The 18,078-nt window shown below is 47.5% G+C and overlaps 1 protein-coding gene across 1 annotated transcript in view; it reads left to right on the forward strand.

Moving 5' to 3' along the window:
• ADAP1 (ArfGAP with dual PH domains 1) overlaps positions 1-18,078 on the forward strand; it is a 62,851-nt gene that overhangs the window by 11,858 nt on the left and 32,915 nt on the right. The window contains exons 3-4 of the mRNA XM_080382461.1: positions 689-780; positions 11,468-11,550. Coding sequence (XP_080238587.1) covers positions 689-780; positions 11,468-11,550 — 175 coding nt within the window. The remainder of the gene's footprint in view (positions 1-688; positions 781-11,467; positions 11,551-18,078) is intronic.

Here is an 18,078-nt window from a genome sequence, read left to right on the forward strand (position 1 = left end):
CTCTACACTTGTAAAATTAATTAAATAAAATTTATAAATAGGGAAATATGTGGTTTTGTTTCCCAAGTTCTCAACTAGCCATTCATATACAAGATCAGAAGGAAAGGAGGGCTGTCAGGGAAGAAATAAATTGGTTTTGGTTTTTTGTTTCAAGCTCCTTTCTGAGGCTGCTGGCACGGCTTTGCAAAAATCAAATTATCTCTTTGGAACAAGTGATGTGATGCAAAGCAAAGGGCGTATTGTCAGAGACTCTTACCTTGCTGGAGCCGTAACATATGGAGACTTAAAGTTAGTGTAAGGTTTCACCCCCTGGTTACCTAATTTCTGTGCTGGATTCCCTGGGAGCTGTCTCATTTCCCACTTGCAGGCATGGGAATGCCACTGCGTGTGCCTTCTGCTCCTGTGGGGATCGTGCACGTGTGGCTGGGCACGGACCTATCCTCAGTGTCATATTCATATCCACTCTCGGTGGGAGAGCCCTGGCAATAATAATCAATATTAATTTCTGAGCCCTTGGTTTGCAGGCACAATCTTTACAGCATCCCTTCTGTGCACAGTCCTGGGGAAACCTCTCAGTTAGTGAACAGAGGCCCCATCCCAATAATTTTATTACTTTGTGGAAGCAAAATAGGACAAAGGAAAATACTGTTAACATTTTTTAAAAGTCTCTTTTTTCCTCTTTTTACAGTTTATGGCCTCGAATGGAAACAATGTAGCAAAAGCAAAATATGAGTCTAAAATGCCACCGTTTTATTATAAGCCAACGTTTCTTGACTGTCCGTAAGTAAATACCTCTGCTGGTAAACAGCATTTATTTGTTTGTGCAGCTGCAGCCTCTGTAATATCTTGGGTTTTGCATAATACTTTTTTTTAGCCACAAAGGTTTCATTTCTAAAAGGGCCTGATTATTTTTTTTTTCTTCTGCACACATATGGTAGAGTTTATACTATGTGTGGGATCTTATTAAATAAGTACAGTTAAGATGATGCAGGGAAGTCAATAGTTTGTCTGTCCCCCAACCTCTTCCAAGTTTCTAAGGCTACAACAATGCCAATTTCTACCCATTGATTTCCTCACCTTTCCAAACAGCCCTTCTGCATCCCAACAAAACTTCCTTACCTGCTGTGTGAGATGCTAGGTCACTTGTAATGCAAAAATGCTGGGGTTTAGTGCCAAGGTGGTGGGTTTTCTTTTGCCTAATCCTCTGCGAAGGCAAGTGAAAAGGTGTCTCCCATACGGTGCGGAGTAAACTTCCCTAGTAGGTTGGGGTAGACTTCATAGCCCAAGGAGGGCTGAGCAGAACGTGCTGTATCATCCAGGGAGCAAGAGGATGAGCTGAAATTGTTTTTTGGATTCAGCCCTGCAAAGTATGAAGAGTGTTTTGTATCCTCATGAAACCAGTCTTTACAGAGGGTCTGGAGGGCATAATTTCCAGAGCCAGTGTTTTAGCGTTGGTGAACCAGTGGGCGCTGGTCCCTGAGGTCCCTCCCAATATTGCTGCCTGATGTGGGTGCCGCTAGTTGAAGAGGGAGATGTGGTTTGGCATGAAAATGGTGTGCAAGGCTCTGGGCAGCCGGCTGGTGGATTCAGGCATGGTAAGAGGTGCCCGAAGGAGAAGTGCTGGAAGGGTTCACAGGGCTCCCTGCCTGAGGCATTAGCCTTTGGGTAGGAAGGCTCTGCTGTGTTTTCCAGACCTGAAATCATGCCGAAGGTGTTCATGAGTACCTATGCTCGCCCTCGAAGTGACTTTATCTATATTTTTAATCTTCTTGTAATAGCTATTAAGAAGAGTCATTGGCTTCCTATGTTGCAAAAAGTGCAAAAAGCCTTCTATAGTAAAGACATGAAGTATAGAAAAGAAGGTACCTGTCGTGCCTATGAAATACCTCGGTGATGCATCCATTACCCCCTGTCTGATGATGCTCAAATGCAAAATCTGGGAAGGCTCAGGTGTGAGTGGCACTGCCTGGCCTGACAATAAAAAAAGTAACCATTTATGCAGTGTTTCGAGATCTTGTTTTTTATCCAAAATGGCTTCTGGCAGCAGCTTCCGTGGTTCTTACAAGTACAGAAATGATTTGAGGATTGTCAAAGCTACTGTGTGTTGTGGAGGGGCACAACTCCGTGTTGTAATTATCTTGCTGGGATTATTTTTGCCCAGGAGAAAAAGCCCCAGCCTCTTACCTTTGCTGTTGCTGAAACACCTCTGCTGTGCGGGAGGGAGCCCAAGGAGAAGCCAGGGGGAAGGCGCTCCCAGCCAGAGCAATCCCGCAGGCCCAGGGGAGGGGATGGTGCAAATGCAGCATGGCAACGCCGTTGGTTTGGGTTTGCTTTTTTTCTCATTTCAGAAAAGCAGCTTCAGCAAAGTAAACTTTTTGTTTGTTTGCTTTTAACCCTGTCTCTCCCAAGGCAGAGGGAGGGAAGGGGTCTGCCTATGTTTGACCATGTTGGGTGTGTGGGACCTTTCAGGTTCTCCTCCCACCTTGAACTGGTCTTCAAGCATCACCCCTGAGTCCTGGCTTTGGGAAGATGCTTCATGTGGGGTTTTCTGGGGACTCAGAAGTGCTTCTGTGGGTGAGAGTCTGGAAGGTTGGGGCTGTGATTTGGTAAGGATTTGGAAAAACAACACCTCAAACCCTGTGGCTGGAGGAGGTGGGGGACACTTGCCTTGTGACAGTCAGGGACAAAACCTGCCTGCTCCTGCCTGCCCACATTCCGACAACAGGACTGCTGTTCCTCCACCTAACACAGGCCAGGCTTCCTGCTTTTTCTCACATTCCGGGCACGACGTTGACTTATCCATCTCTGTGCACAAAATCCTGCCTCTTTCTCCCCTGACAGTAGGACTGGCAGCCCAAGGACAGATGTATCCTGCTACTGCAGGGTTTGGTGGCCAGAGTTTTATGATGCATGTCTCGCCATGCCCATGGGGTCTGCAGGGCCCCAGCAGGTGGCTCTGGCATCCTTCTCATCCCTGTGCACCCACTGCTTCTTGCATCTTGCTGTGTGAATAGATGGTACTTCCTAAGATGGTGCAGCTACAAAAGGAAAATCACTGATAATTTCTCTCTTGCTCCTCTGCAGAGTTGGGTTGAAACAAAAAGTCTTTTGGCAGAGCGTTATTCATGCCTGTTTCCTTTGCCTTCTCCTTAGTGCCTCTTAGACACAAGGAGGAAGGGTGCCCCGAGCTCTCTGTGTTACCTGGGTGGCAGGAGAGGTCACTGGCTCTGCCAGCAGCTGGGAGGTGGATGCTCTCCTGGTGAACAGGCAGCTCTCGTGAGGCGTTGCGGTCCTGAGCAGATCCAGTACCACCTTTGTGTCGCGGAGCTCCAAAATCCCAGCAGCTGGCTGTGCTGTTTTAAGACTTGTGTGAACTTGTAATGTTGAAGATGGTAAAATGAGATTTTTTCACCTAGTTGTCATTGATAGGAGAAACACAATTTTAGGGGATTTTAATTTTGTTTGCTCTTAAGTCTTAGTTAAATGCAATTAACGTTGCACTCCAGCCTTAGCTGCGGGTTTGTGCTTACAGGGCAGGAGCCTATTTGGCATTCCAGTTGTTCGGGAGCATCCCTGCTGCGGGAGCCTGGCTGGAAGCAGGGCTGGTCCCTCTGCACCTTGGGGTGTCCTGAGATCCGGGTGCACATCGCACCCAGCTCTCCTTGCGTGGGTCAGGCTGAGAGATAGCGAAAGCTCACATTGCAGCTCAGGCAGCTTAAAGACCACAAGCATTTTTATTCCTTCTGCTGTCGGGCTGGCAGAAATGTCTGTGGCGGGTTCTGTGCTTGGTTGGTTTGGCTTCCTTTGATAATGCAGCTCAGGCTTTGCCGCTATGATATTTTTCTTCCTCCATCCTGCGGTGTAGTTGCACTCCGGGGAGCTTTGCCAAGCGGTGGCTGAGCTCCAGCCGCAGCCCTGTCAGAGCTGTCTGCGAGCACACAGGGACCATGCTGGCACCCAGTTGGTGGCATTGGGGCAGCCGCTCCATCCCAGCTCTTCCCGCTGCCCAGTGGAGAGGCACGTTGATGGGCTTGCAGCTGTGAGAAACGGAGGCAGGAGGGTTAAGGAGTGGGTTTTTTTGGTATAGTTTCTTTTTGGTTATTGATCGATTGGGAGGATGAGGCAAGGCTGGTCATCCTTCAAGTGGCAGCAGGACCAATTTCTGGCTCTTTTGTGCTCCCAACTTGTACCTGTTTTGTACTGGCACAATTTGCAACCTGGATACCCTGATTTCTGAACCAGAGCCTGGAGCTCTGCTTGTGTAGGTGTTCTCTGGACCAGTGCTGCTGGGTCTGTGCAATGGCAGCAGGGTGCATTGGGGTAGATGCGACTTCTTGCAGTAGCAGATCTCCTTCTGACACTGCTGCATTAGAAGCAGCTGCGGGTATTGGGAATGTTGCAAGGGTGGTGTGTTCCAGGCTGTATTTTTCTTTCTCTGGTTGGAGGCTCTATGCTTTCCAACAGGCGCATGCTAAACAGGAGCAGGGGAGTGCTGCTTTTTCGAGGGGTATGTATTTAGCTCTCTCCCTGCCTCGCTGCAGTCCAGTTGCTGCAATAGCATGAGTCATTCCCGGCTTGCAGCCCTGGGTAACGTCGCGATGGGTGACACCTCCATCCAGCGCTGGCACTGTGCCGTTGTGTGCCAACCCACGTTCTGCAGCATCGAGAGGTTTGGATGCTTCTAATTAGGACAAGTTGTGCTGGCCGGCTGCGGCAGCTGGGCAGGCTTTGTGGGAGCTGCCCTCAGACTTGGCACGGCAGGATGCGAACGTACGAGCCCTAATAAAGACAGGCTGTTTGTTCATTTGAAGCTTCTTAAGCTGAGAGTGCTACTTTGGTTGCTTGAAGAACGGCAAAGTTCAGAGCGAGAGGGAAGAAATGCTGCAGTGCCAGCTTGTCCTTTTTTCATCTTGCTTATGAGGTTGTGTTTGACTCCTTGGGAAATACGTGGTGTTTGCCTGCTGCATCTGGCTTCTGCATCCTCCAGAAATGCCAGTGTGGCTTCCTGGCTCTGTCAGATGCTTGGCAAAGGCTGGAGAAGTTGGAGGCGTGGTCTGGAATTGCCCAGGGAAAATTTACCAGCTGTTCATAGGCAAAAAACCCCACCCAATTAAAAAAAAATAATAAAATCCCTTTGGTCTTCTCTCATCTTCTGTCTGCCAGCACCTTGGCCCGTGCATCAGGAGCAGTGAGCAGTGCAGCCACCTTCTGTACCACTGGGGAGTCCCTGAGGCTGAAACAAGTCCCAGACTCAGGGATGTTCCTACACCACTGCAGTGTTGGCCCAGAGGGCCTTGGGTGAGGAACTTAAACCACAGAAACTCCCTCTGGATGGTCATGAGTGGTCACGGCCCAGCTTTGTACACCGCAGCAGCAGAGCGAGAGCTGTAAAGCAGTCCTTTCTGGGGCAGACACACTGCAAGCACATGGTTGAGTTTTGAGTCACCAGTGAGCAACAGGGTAACATCATTTTTGAGTAAAAGCAAAGGAAAAAGGCTTTGTTCAGACATATGCTTGGCTAAAATTGACACAAGGTGGAGGCAAACTCTTATGGGGCTTTTGCAGTACTGGAGGTACATCCGTGTCCCTGCCCAGTACTTAACGTCATTTTCTCTTGCCTTTTTGCTTGATTTCGGAACGCAGAGCATCATTCTGCGGAACTGTGTGCATGGCTCTGCTCCTCCCTCCGTGCTTGGATAAGCAGGAGCTGCATCTGCTCCTTAGGCAGAACGCTTATATTCTGACTGCCAGTAGATTTGAGTACCTTGGTAGGAAAAAGTGGGGCAGAATGAAATGGTATGAGTTGTACTGGGTGGCTGTCTGATCTGGAATGTGATGAGACGTCAGTCAGAGAGAGGATGTATGCCAGTGAGGCTCACATCTTGAGGAGTCATCTATACAGTTATCTGGAAAAGAACAGTTATTAGCAGAAGTGGCTTATATTACGGTACGATTAAAATGTGCGCAGAGAAAATTGCTGAGTAAATCCCTGGATTTTTTTTTTTTCTTACTTTACTTAAAGTTTGGCTCATTTGGTAGAGGAGCTACCAAGCTCACCACCTCAGCCTGGTGTCTGAAGGTCAGCCTGGCCCCCTCCCCTTCCATGCACAGGGCATGATGATGGTCAAGGATAAAAAGTTCTCACCTGGTCTTCTCTTCCTCTGTCACCTTTTTTTTTTTGATGGTACTTTATAGATAAACTGCTTTAACGCTTAATGGCCAGAAGGGTAAAGTTGAGTGTTTTGCTCAGGCTCTTGCTTATTATTAAGGGTCTTCAGATTTAACATCCGTGGCTTTCAAAAGTGCCTGGTGTCTCAGATGAAAAGCTTCAGGTGCTGCAGCATGGCCTCTCGGAGTGGCTACTCATCAGTTCCCAAGTGGTGGAGCCTCCTGTGGCAGCTCAAACTGGGCACTCAGGCTTGGAAAGTCTCTGCCTGAGCATCGCCCTGCCATCGGCCAAGTACCCAAGACCTGCCCGCTCCTTCAGTCCCAACTGCCTGTGGTGCCTTCCCTGCTTCTCATTCGTTTTCTCTTTGTTGTTAGCTTGTAAGCCTGTTAATTTACGTTGATTCCTTCAATTTCCAAAGGAAATTGCTACAAGGTTAAGATAGTACCATCCCAGCACTGCTTCCTACATGTTTTTAATCTGTGTTTAACCATTCTGAAAAATAGCGTTGTGGTGAACTGGACCGTGCATGTAAAACAACCAAACGAAAAAGGAACCAGTTCGCATTTTAATTGAGCGTGTTATGATTTTGCATACTGAAATTCAGCTTTAACTTCTTCACATCCATAATGCAAAATTCGGATGCCTCTGTAGTAAAAACCCCAGGTTTTTTGCTTTTCTCCAGAAGTTTGCTGTTGGCCATGGGTCTTGTGGGGGTTGGATGGCACATGGCTCCGGGGGCTCTGCAAGCCAGGGTAATGCACACAGCACCTAGAAGAAGCTCCACAGCTGTCCCGTACTTCCACAAAGCCGTTTAAAAGCAAGTCCTCACAGCGAGGACTTACCAGATAGGAAAAGATGTGGAGGCAGAGTGTGAAGCTAGACAGGCTTTTAGTCTATGCTGCAGTGGCTCTCCTTGCAGTCTGAGCAAAAATTTGGACTCGGACTTAAAATTTCATTAAAACAGTTGTTTGACAGAAACTTGGCGTAGCTGTGTCCACAGAGCTGCCTGTGGAAAGCAGATTGTTTTTTTTTGCTGGAAAAAACTCTGACAAATTCCAGAAGCTACAAATGTGGGGTTTGGAAACGGCATTCCTGGATGACATTTGTTTCTTTTGTCTTTGTTGGACTTGATGGTGGCTCAGAAAGATGCAATCAGGGGGTGGTAGCGGATGGCGTTTGATGTCTTCTGGGCCACTTTCACCTCTGGCTGGGGCTTTCTGTCTGTCGTATGTCTCCAAAAGCCATAGCAGCCTTGTGGTGTCTGTGGTGCGTGCACCATAGTGCGTCCCAGGAAAGCCAGCCCAGGTGAGGGTCTTAGTCTCCAATTCTTTGTCACCCATAATTTTGGCTGGCCAGCACTCCTCCGCGGAGCGCAATGAATCCATGTGGCCACAGTTTGATATTAAACTTCTTGAACAGCTTTTCTCATGGTGTTTGTTGCTGCAGGCTTTGAGTATGTGGGACCAAGATAAATCTGCTCTGTGGGCTGTTTCCGAGACCTTCTTGGCTGGCCCTTTGGCAGAGCGCTGGTGTTCATGGGGGTGGCCAAGCGAGGAAGTGAGAGTTGGAGCTCTTGGTGTTGGCGGTGCTTTGTCAGCCTCTGGACCTGCTGCCCCCTCCAGCGCAGCCCAGTCCTGTTCCATTCGGGGGACAAATTTTCCCTTATTCTGTTGGAAATGTGGTTTTCCCTCAGGGTTTTTGTTTTTGGTAGTTGTTTCTTTTTTTTCCCTTTGCTCCCAAGTTTTTATCTTGGTAATTACAAAGACCTTTCTGTTCTAATTGCCAAAAATGACACATTCCCTGTAACCAGCAGCTTGCCAGACTTTAGGTGGGCTGTTTAAGCTTTTGGAGTTGATCCCGAAAGCTGTGCATCTCTGCAGTTTAGGAATGGTGCACTTAATGTTTTTCTAACAAACACGAATGGTGCGTTTGATACTTTATCCCATCACCAGAAATGCAATAAAATACCACAAGGCTGTTGCTATGTAGTCCTTTCAGAACTCCTGTTGAAATCAAAGGTGGGGTTTGGATGGAGGGTCCTGTATTCGTCATAGGATGGCCACGTCGGGTTATTTACGTACATATTCACCTCAGGAAAAATGCATTTCAGCAAAAACACAGCAGCAGATGTTTAAAAGGCCCTGAAGGCATACTTAAAATGAAATGGAGATCAGGTCTGAAGTCCACAGAAAATGGTGGAAAGGTCTGTATGGCTTGAGGGACCTCTGGATGATCCCTGCCCTCTGATTGCTCTCAGATTCCATAGGTAACAGGGCAAATTCCTGCTCCTGTTTAAAGTCATCCGAGCTGTGCCAGTCAAACCAGGGTTTAATGCCAGACTCAAAAGCAGCTCTTTATGGCAGGATTGCCTCCCGTCCATGAGACTGAGCGTGGTCAAGTCCCTGCTTGACTTCTCTGCTGTATTGCAGAGAGATGCTGAACTCCTCGCTGTCCTCATTGGTTTTTTTTGTTTCAATTTCTTTTGCTGAAGTAGTTCTGCTTTCTATAAATAACCCCCGGAGCACAAACTGCAGCTACTGGCCTTGCACTGAGTTGTCCTAACCATGGGCTGCTCTTGGTCTGTCTTGGTTTGGGGGAAATTACTACTGGAAAAGCTTGGCTTTGTGATGATGAAGGAAGGGGAAGAACACGTGAGCTGTTAGAAAGTGCTTGCTGGGGGCTGGGAATGTGGCGCATCTGGAGCCCTGTCAGCTGTGGGAGTTGCCATCAAAGCCACTCGTGTTCTGGCCCAAATTCTGGGAGAGGTTAAGGAGAGCATTTTGCAGCTTCTTGGGGATACCCCTTTGGGCGAGGTGCCTCCCGACTGCCCCGTTAGCGCTTTCTTTGCACAGAAGCTGTAGAGATACTGAGCCACTGCTGCTGACAGCGTCCCGGGAAATCAGTCATTGCCACGCGGTGTTCCCTAAGGCGTGAGACCAGCAGAGTGTATCTGCTGTACTATCTGCATTATACAGCAGAGTGTTTTCCCACTGCTGCGCATGAACCTTAGTTTATACTGTATTTAAACATTCGTGCTGGAAGGCTGAGTCTCGGAGACTCGGAACAGCTGCAGCTCCTGCTGAATCCACTGAAGTCAGCTGGAGCCGAGGGTAGTGTGAATTTTCTTCCCTCTAGTTAATTCCCTAATCGTCTTGTTGGAAAGGTCCAAGTTTGGCTACAGTGATAACAAGCTGTCTGCAACAGCTGGGCTGGAAAAATTGCAAGAAGGGTAACAAATCTGAAGTATTTGCGTTAATTTCATGATTAAATTCTGGTAGCTTTGTTGATGAGCGGCAGAAGTATAGAAACAGGCAATTAAGTGCTACCTTTTGGGTTATCAGTCTTCCGTGTTTGCAGGCTGCTGTGTTATGGATATCAGATCCAGGAGCATCCCGCTCGATCCAGAAGGAGCATCCCGCTCAACCCAGAAGAGCCCCCTTGCACACAAAATGCATCTGAACCTCCAGTGATGAGCTGAAGATGGGTTGTACCCAAACCAGAGCGTAGCGCAGGGTGACAACAGAAGGGATTTGGGTGTTCATCTTAAGAGTTCACAGTCAAACTTGCAGATGTGTGTGTAACAACTAAAGATCAGCCATGAAAACAGGAACAGAAGGGGGAAAGGCAGAGCTGGTGCATTATTTCTGCTACAGCAGAAGCTCACAGTTGAGTTTTGGGTGCGGGGAAGCTGCGGTGCTCCCCAAGCCTCGCGGGAGGAGGCTGGTGCCCCAACCAAGGAGATGAAACAATGGCTGGGACAAAATAGATGTAATTATTTCCTCCTTTACTGCCAGGAAGCTGATTACAGCCACAGTTCTCATTGAATAATGTCTTGCAGATTCAATGAATGTGTTTGCTGTACCGGCAGATGAATTTTCATCAGCGATGTTAGTACGCTTATCTTCTTCCAGCATTTCTGGAATGTGTCTGCTGAAAAGATAGCATTAAACTTGCATAGTCAGTAAAAAAGAAAAGGTAATTAAGCATATCAACAGTTTTAATTGGTGGAGAGGCTGGTGTGTTGGAGCGTGATGGGTTTTACGGAGCATGCCCAGTGCCGGGGGATCTTTTACTCTCATCAGTGCAGGCCACTTTGAAATGCCTGCTGCAGGGCTGGAATGACACATGCCTTTACTTCTGCGTGTGGTTGCTGCCTGCTTGGGCTATTTGAGGTTCTAAGGCAATTAAAAACTAAGTGCAGTTAAAAATGGTTCGAAGCAATTTTGAGCACATTCTAGATCTGAACACCTTCATTAGTTCCAGCACTTCAGGTAAAAAGCAAAAAAAAAATATTTGTCATCTTTGGGATATTTTTTCCTTTTTGCAAGTTAAGGTCTCGGGGTATAAATCATAGGTATCATTTTCAGCATGCAACGTAAAGGCCTTTGTAATAGGCACGTTTTTTGCCACACACCGTGGATTTCTTCCTCGGGCTTTACGGGTTTGGAGGAGCTGTGCCAGGCGGGTTCTCACCACCCTCTGCTGTTTGGGCTCCCTGTTCCACGGGGCTCAGCCTTTGTCTCCTTGCCCAGCCACGTTCTCCTGCTCTTTTTGAGGCTTTTTCACACCCCAGTTCCTTCCAAGAGGTTGGCTGGGGCCTGGGATATGACTGTCCTATGCCCCTGTGGAGGTCACCTCTCCCTTCGGCTCCTGTTGTTCCTGGGAGGCATGTGAGACCCTGCAGCGAGCTCCACGGTCACCGGAGCACGCCGGTTACCCACCCTTGGGCTGGGCTTCCCCTCCTCATCACAAGTAAAATTTTAACCTCTCATATCACAGTTTTGTTTTTAAAACAGCTGCCCACGCGTGGCAAGGAGACAGTATCTCTGCAGCTTTGCCTGCTAGAAGGCCATGGTGTGCATGCATGGACCGGGCATTCCCAATTTCTGCTCCCGCAGTGATAGCTTCAGGGCAAGGATTTTTCTTTTATATGTAGTTTGTTGGGTTTTTTTCATTTACTGATCTCATTTACTGAAGAATGCAGCCTGAGGGAAATTTGGTTTAAAATTGTTCATAAAGTGAGGCTGATTGGGTGGGTGGGAATGGGCTATTCTGCTAAATCTGTAAATTTGATTTAATAAGTTTCCAGTAAGACTGTATGCAGAAGGAGATGATTTATTGCTGTCTAACAGTAAACAGAAGAAACCCGTGACTCCGGACTGTACAATGCAATTTTTGGATGGCTTTTAAATCTCACTTGTGTTTGGTTTGAAGAATTAATGATTTTGGATTCTTCCGTAGTGTATCTTGGACCATGTTTCCTTTTCTCTGTTTTTTTTTTTTTTTTTTTCTTTCCAGACTGCTGCGGGAACAGTGGATCAGAGCCAAATACGAACGAAAAGAGTTCATTCACAGCGAGAAGCAGGAGCCTTATTCTGCAGGTAGTGAAAGACTCTCTTGGCAGATAAGTTTTTTGATGTCCAGCACCTTCCTTTTTTTTGCCTCTGTTTATATGTTCTTTATAGTGATTACTGCTTGTATGTCGTAAGTAGGAGGAGAAAGTGTGGCCTTTTGGGAAAGATCCCTCCTGATGTTCCCTGTATTTGATTGGGAATATTGGGAATTTTAATACCCGATGGAAATAAATGGGTTATCAAAGAGTCTTTCTGTTGACTTCCATGGGCTGTTCACCAACAGCAAGTCGGATAAAGTACCAGCAAGTTCATTTCTGGTAGCAGGAGGCACGAAGCTGGGTGGGAATGGAGATAACGGGTGTTTTTCTCACTGAGGTGAACTTGGCTTTGGCGCGGGGCAGGAGGATTGTTAGCATGGTTTGGTTATCGGTGGATGGGTGCGCCCCGCTCTTCCCAAATCCCTGGGACTGCCTTTCCACCAGATGTCAAGCGTCATCAGTAGGAACAGGTCTCCTTGTGGTACAATGAATGGGCAGTGTTTTGCAATTGCAAAGACACAGCACGTGTGACAGAGCTTGTTTCAGGCCTCCCAGCACGATGGGCAGAGCGACGGTGGCCTTGCAAGGGGGTGGGTTGCGGAGCAGGGCGTCGGGTGATTTTCTTGCAGAAGAGCAGGATCTGAAGAGAAGATGCAGGGCTTGGCCGTGTCTGACATGGCTGCACCGGTGTAAGGACCAGCATGCAAGTGCATGAAATTAGCTGAGTGTTTCTTTGCTATATGTAAGTGGATTTAATTTATTTTGCATATTAAGTAGTTGACACCAGCTATGTGCTTTGATGACTCTGGGATAATTTTATTAGCAAAGACCATGTTACATATTAAAGGTTAGAATATTATTTTCGTGCTGCTTCTCAAGACTAATAATAAGCAGGTAGCTCCAGCAGTTTGCTTTTATTAAAACCACAATTAAAATCTTATGTTGTATCTTCTCAAGTAATGTTTAGAGCATTTCTGCTCTGCTATGTTGTATACATGAGGCATGCACATAGTGTGTGGGGAATCCGTATTCATATATAGTACATTGTGCACTTTTTTATTTTAGATTTTCAAAGCGGTCTGCTGGAGTTGGACACATTCTATTAACAATAAATAGTTTGATTTCTTAGATAATTTTGGGATATATCTGGCAATGTGTGTATAATGTTCACCCAGGAATAATGCTTCCAATTTGTACCATGCAACTTCTAGTTATAAAAGCTGAGATTCACCTAGGCACTTCAGACAAATGCCTGATTTTAAGCACATGATTAGTCCTTTTGACTCCCCAGAAGAGCGTGTACCTGGTTAAAGTGAAGTAGGTGCTTCAGTGCTGCGTGGGCAGAAGGGAAGCGTGTTCTGAGCTTTCTGAAAGATATTATGGGAAGAGTTCAAATGGAGTTTATTTTAGCAACGTATTTTGTAGGTGTTCTTTGGTGGTGTGGCTGCATAATATTCAACTGCATGGTGAAGCGATAGGGATTTCTCCTCTCTCTTTGAAGTTCAAAAGCCATGAAGTGCAGAAGAGAAGAGGGTGAGCCATTTAAAATGAACAGTGCTCTCGGGAGGAGGAGGGGAAGGGAATGCAGGCTGGTGGGCATCATGTAGGTTGCATGTCAGTGCTTTTAGGTTGTACATTGTTGTTGAGAATTGTACCGTCATTAAAATCCAGCACAGGAGCCGTGGAAATGACCTGTGCAATTGGGATGTCACTTGTTGCTTCTTCTGGACAGTAAATTCAAAGGGGAGCTTTGGCCAGGTGACTCCTCCTTAGGATAACCAGGTTGGTGTTACAACAAAACAAAGCTGGGGACACACACCAAACTTCCAGTGCCAGCTTTTCCCTTCTGCTGAAGTGTAACAGCCCCCAGGTGTAGCTCATGCCATTACTTCACCCCGTGCCAAATGGTGCTCCTTCTTCTGGACCGCGTGATGTGACTGGGTTGGTGATGCTTTTTTCAGCTCTTGGGCTGTTGGGCCGGCAGTGGGTTGTTTCCCAGGGCTGTGGCTTGAGAAGGGAGCCCAGGGAAAACCCTGTGTCCTGTAGGGAAGCAGTATGATGGAGATCATAGAGTCATTTAGATTGAAAAAGACCCTTAAGGTCATCGACCCAAACATTAACCTAACATCACCGAGTCTGCTACCAAACCACGTCCCTGACAGAGATGTTCCTGTGTGCGTTGGGACAGTTCTCATATTGCTGGGGTGAAATGGGGCTGTTTCATCGTTGTCTCATACGCAGTGCTGGACCACCAGTTTGCCCAGCTGGTGGTTGCCAGTGCCATCAAAGCTGATCTGAGCTGCGCTTTCCATGAGCCCTCCGAGACAGGCTGGAGCCTGGTGCTTGCAGAAGCAGCTCAGCCCCGCCACGTGTCCCGGCTCTGCCCTTCTCACCCTTGCTGGGGTCAGTACAGCTTCGTGGCTGCAGCAGCGGCTTGGGGGTGCACCCTGCCGAGGGGTGACCCCCTGTGCCTAACTGTGCCAGGGTCAGGGGAACTGCAGAGGGTCATGGCCGTTATTTTCCACCCATAACCTCCTGAACTGCCTGTGAATGCACTGAGGTGGGACTGACACAAGGACGCCCTCCTGCCCATCTCATGTCCATTGTGTCTCACTTGAATGTATGCATATCTCTCTTTCTTTCTAATGCTGTTTTATACCATTTTTTCCTCGCCGTTCTGAATTCCCTGGAGGGGTGTTAAGATTACCAGTTTCTGAGCATGAAACATTTTGTTGCTAATAGAGACATTGGTTTCCATTTTCTCGTGTTTGTTGGAAGATTTAATTCCATTTTCCAATCCCAGGGGCAGTTTTGCATTCTGATATTTGTTCAATAATTGCATAAAAAATAAGAAAATGCTATCTTTGAGTAGTTTTGAACAACATCCTTTTCCAGGCAGCCTGATGAAACCCTGGCCAGAAATTCAGTGTCTTTCAGAAAATCCTTTGGGGAGAGGCTGTCTGGAGCCTGTAGATGCCAGGCAGAAGCTATCACAGCCGAGCTGACAGACTCAGAAGAAATGAATCTCACAACAGGAGTGTCAGATGTGCAGGTCAGAGCTGAGATAGCCACGCAGGGAAGCCTGGCAGGAGGATGCAGCAAACTCTTCAGCTGCTGGTGAAGGGTACAAGTTAGGGGTGGTGTGGGATGCAAAGGCAAGAGCTACCCAAAAGGTCTTGCATAGCCCCTGCTCCGATGGGAAGTGCCTGTCTGCCTTGAGAGACAGAGAGCGAGTCGAGGCGGCGGAACCAGGATTGGGAAGCAAAGACACTGCCCGTGCAGGAATCCCCGCTGTGAGCAGGGCTGAGCACTGGAGCTGGCGAGGAGCCGTGGCTGTAGGTCCGTGGCTCTTGGTTCAGTCTCCATCAGGTGTCCCCTCTCGGGGACGTGCTGTTCCACATGTAGTCACAGCCACTTACCCTGGCTGGGAGATTGCAACGGAATCTTTTGTAAGGGAATTTTTAGAGAGTTTCTTGCTCCCCCAGGAAGCCTTGGTGCACAAGCCCACACGCTATTCACAGCTTTCAGCTCCTCTGCCCCCAGTTAGTTATTTGAACTCTGATGATTTCATTCCTCCAAAAAAGCCATCGTTAATGAGTATATTAGCACCATTGATTTTAGTGTGAGGAGTCAGCCTGAGTTCAGATAGTGCAAGGAGATTAGTACAACAGTGATTAAATGTTTTGGTGATCTACTGTTGGTTCTTAGATACATCCTTTTATGCATGTGAGCTCTTAATTCAGCTATAGTATGAGCGCTAAATTATTTGTTTGCCCTAGCCAGACTTTATGAAGCAAAACATTATTCACACCCCAGCAGTCCTGATTAACGCCATGGTCCATGTCCCTTCCACTAGCGATACGTTTGTTGCACAGCAGCACAGAATAATACCAGTTGCAAGACCCTCACATTAATGTGTTTCAGGTTGGCTTTATCCCTTCTGATAAATGAACTGGCTAAACTACTGTCAGTTTCCAGATAATTCTCCCTTTTAATGGAGTTTAATGGGGCACGGATGCTGAATTCTCTTAGAAACAGAGGATGATTGTAACTGCCATCAAAGTCCAGATCTGGATCTCAAGGCATTTGAAAGATTTGATAATTTTTGAGAAGGTTTTTATCAATTTTACAAAGCTGGCACATTTTTCTCCACTGTTGATAGGCAGCAGCTAGGGCAATTCTTCCCAAAAGTCCTGCTGAAAGTTAATTCATTTGGGTGCTTTTGATTGCTCTTAATCTAATGGATTTATTTTAACCAAGGGAGGTATGGAGGAAGCAAAAGGGAACAGGATTTGCAAGGCTGGAGCACTGTGATGTTATAAACTGTTTGAGGCGCAGCTGCTGTAATGCATCTCAGGCCACAGACGAGGGAATGTGGCCGAGAGAGAGCAAAAGGGAGCTGTTTGCTCCTTGAACTTTGTTTGGCTCCTGATGGACCTGTCTGGTTACTGCCAGGGTGCCAGGAGGAATTGGTGCCCTGGGATGAGCTGAAGCCCAGCCTGGGAGGGGTTGTGGGCAGGGATAACACGTCTTTGGGTTTTTGCTTTAATATTAGCAAGTGTAATGGGAGAGCTCTTCATGCCAAGCATTTAATCTCTTAATGCTTGTCAGGAAAAATGGCTTAACTTCACTGTGAGGGCTGTGGAGGCACCTGTCCGTGGGATGGATGTGGCTGATGCAGTCGCAGGGGGCTGATGGGTATCTCCAGCAACAGACAAGGATGCCAGGCTGGGCAAAAGCAGTTGCCACCCTTTCCTGGGAAGTGTGGCCTGAGGTAGTTCAGCAATGATGTGTATGCTCTTAGACCAGGGTGTGTAGGCGCTTTCCAGCAAGGTGTGGGGTAAACTGGGCACAAACAGCATCATCATCAAATGCAGCTTTCTGCAACTTCGCTGTTAATGCTGCTTTCTTGTGTTTCCTATAAATAGGCCAGTAAACCCTATTACTGTTAATTTATCAAGTGGTGGAAGAGCAGTCACGAGCAGGAGAAGATTCACAGCAGGGTACAGCTGCTATAAAGTGCTGCTGCCAGCTCTGCACGCTGGTACGATTCCCCTGCAGCAGGGCTGGGGAACAGCAGTTCTCCCTTGCTCATGGCAGATGCTGTTGCATGTCTTTGATGTTGAGACATTCAGTTTGTATTCAGGATGGGGATGCATCATTTACAAGGGAGAAAGATTATAGAATGGTTTGGGTTGGAAGGGACCTTAAAAAGCATCGAGTTCCACCCCCCTGCCACAGGCAGGGCCCCCTCCCACCAGCCCACGTTGCCCCCAGCCCCATCCAGCCTGGCCTTGAGCACTGCCAGGGATGGGGCACCCACAGCTGCTCTGGGCAGCCTGGGCCAGCGCCTCACCACCCTCATGGTAAAGAATTTCTTCCTGATATTTAATCTAAATCTTCCCTCTTTCAGCTTAAAGCTGTCCCCCTTGTCCTAGCAGTAAATGCCCCTGTCCAAAGCCCCTCCCCAGCTTTCCTGTGGGCCCCTTTAGGCACTGAAAGCTGCTGGGAGGTCTCCCTGGAGCCTGCTCTTCTCCAGGCTGAATGATCCTGACTGTCCCAGCCTGTCCACATAGGATAATAAATGCCAACAAGCATCACTGCTTTCATTCTTCATTCACAGGAGGCTGGAGCTCCTCAGCTGATGTAAATCGTCCTAGGTCCCATAAAAGTGGTGAAGGAATTCAGGTTTACACTAGCTGAAGGTTTAAACCCTGTGCTTGGGAGTGAAGATTGGAGGAGTCTTTGATTATTTGATTGGTAGTTCTATAGCTGGGTGGGATGGCCGGTTGTGCTGCCGAGTGTGGTGTTACTGCAGCCATGGATGGGCTGAGAGCTTCCACTGGAGCAGCTGAGAAAGCTAGAAGATACAGGCAAGATTTTGGGCATATTAGCAAAGTTGAAGATGACTGGGGCTTTAGCCTCTTCTGGTTTGTATTCCTGTATTTATAACACTATGGACTAGATCTTATAGTCATTATTCAGATGAGTTCTAGGTTTCCCCAGGTAGTTACAAAGGGTAGCAGTTGTCTGGAGGTGCCTGTTTGCTCCTACTATCTTCTGTCGGCACCCCAAATATTACTTGGCTTATATGTTATTTTGTATTTGTCTGCAAATATGATGGCAAAATAAATTATGAGACATGAAAGAATACCCTAAAATAGTAAAATCTGTTAATATGCACTTTCCGTTCCATGTGGCTCTTGCATAATTCGGGCAGCAATCTGAATTCATTTCCCCCTGCACTTGCACAGTTGGAGGGAGCTGTGGCTGCAAAGCACTGGAGACATTGCACGGGACGTAAACACGTTCTTTCTCAGCGTGAGAAAGATACCCTTATTAGTTCAGTCTGACCCACGGTGATGTCATGTCGTTTATTTTGGGCCCGATCAGACAAGCGGTGAGCAGTGCTGCAGTTGAAACCCAGTTATTTTAACTGACAGAGCTCATAGTCTGCTGTCTCTTACCCCAGTTCAGCTGCCTGGTGGGAGCTACGAGTGTCAGCCCCACACTGGCT

Source organism: Falco punctatus (assembly GCF_963210335.1).
Source record: "Falco punctatus genome assembly, chromosome: 4".
NCBI lineage: Eukaryota > Metazoa > Chordata > Aves > Falconiformes > Falconidae > Falco > Falco punctatus.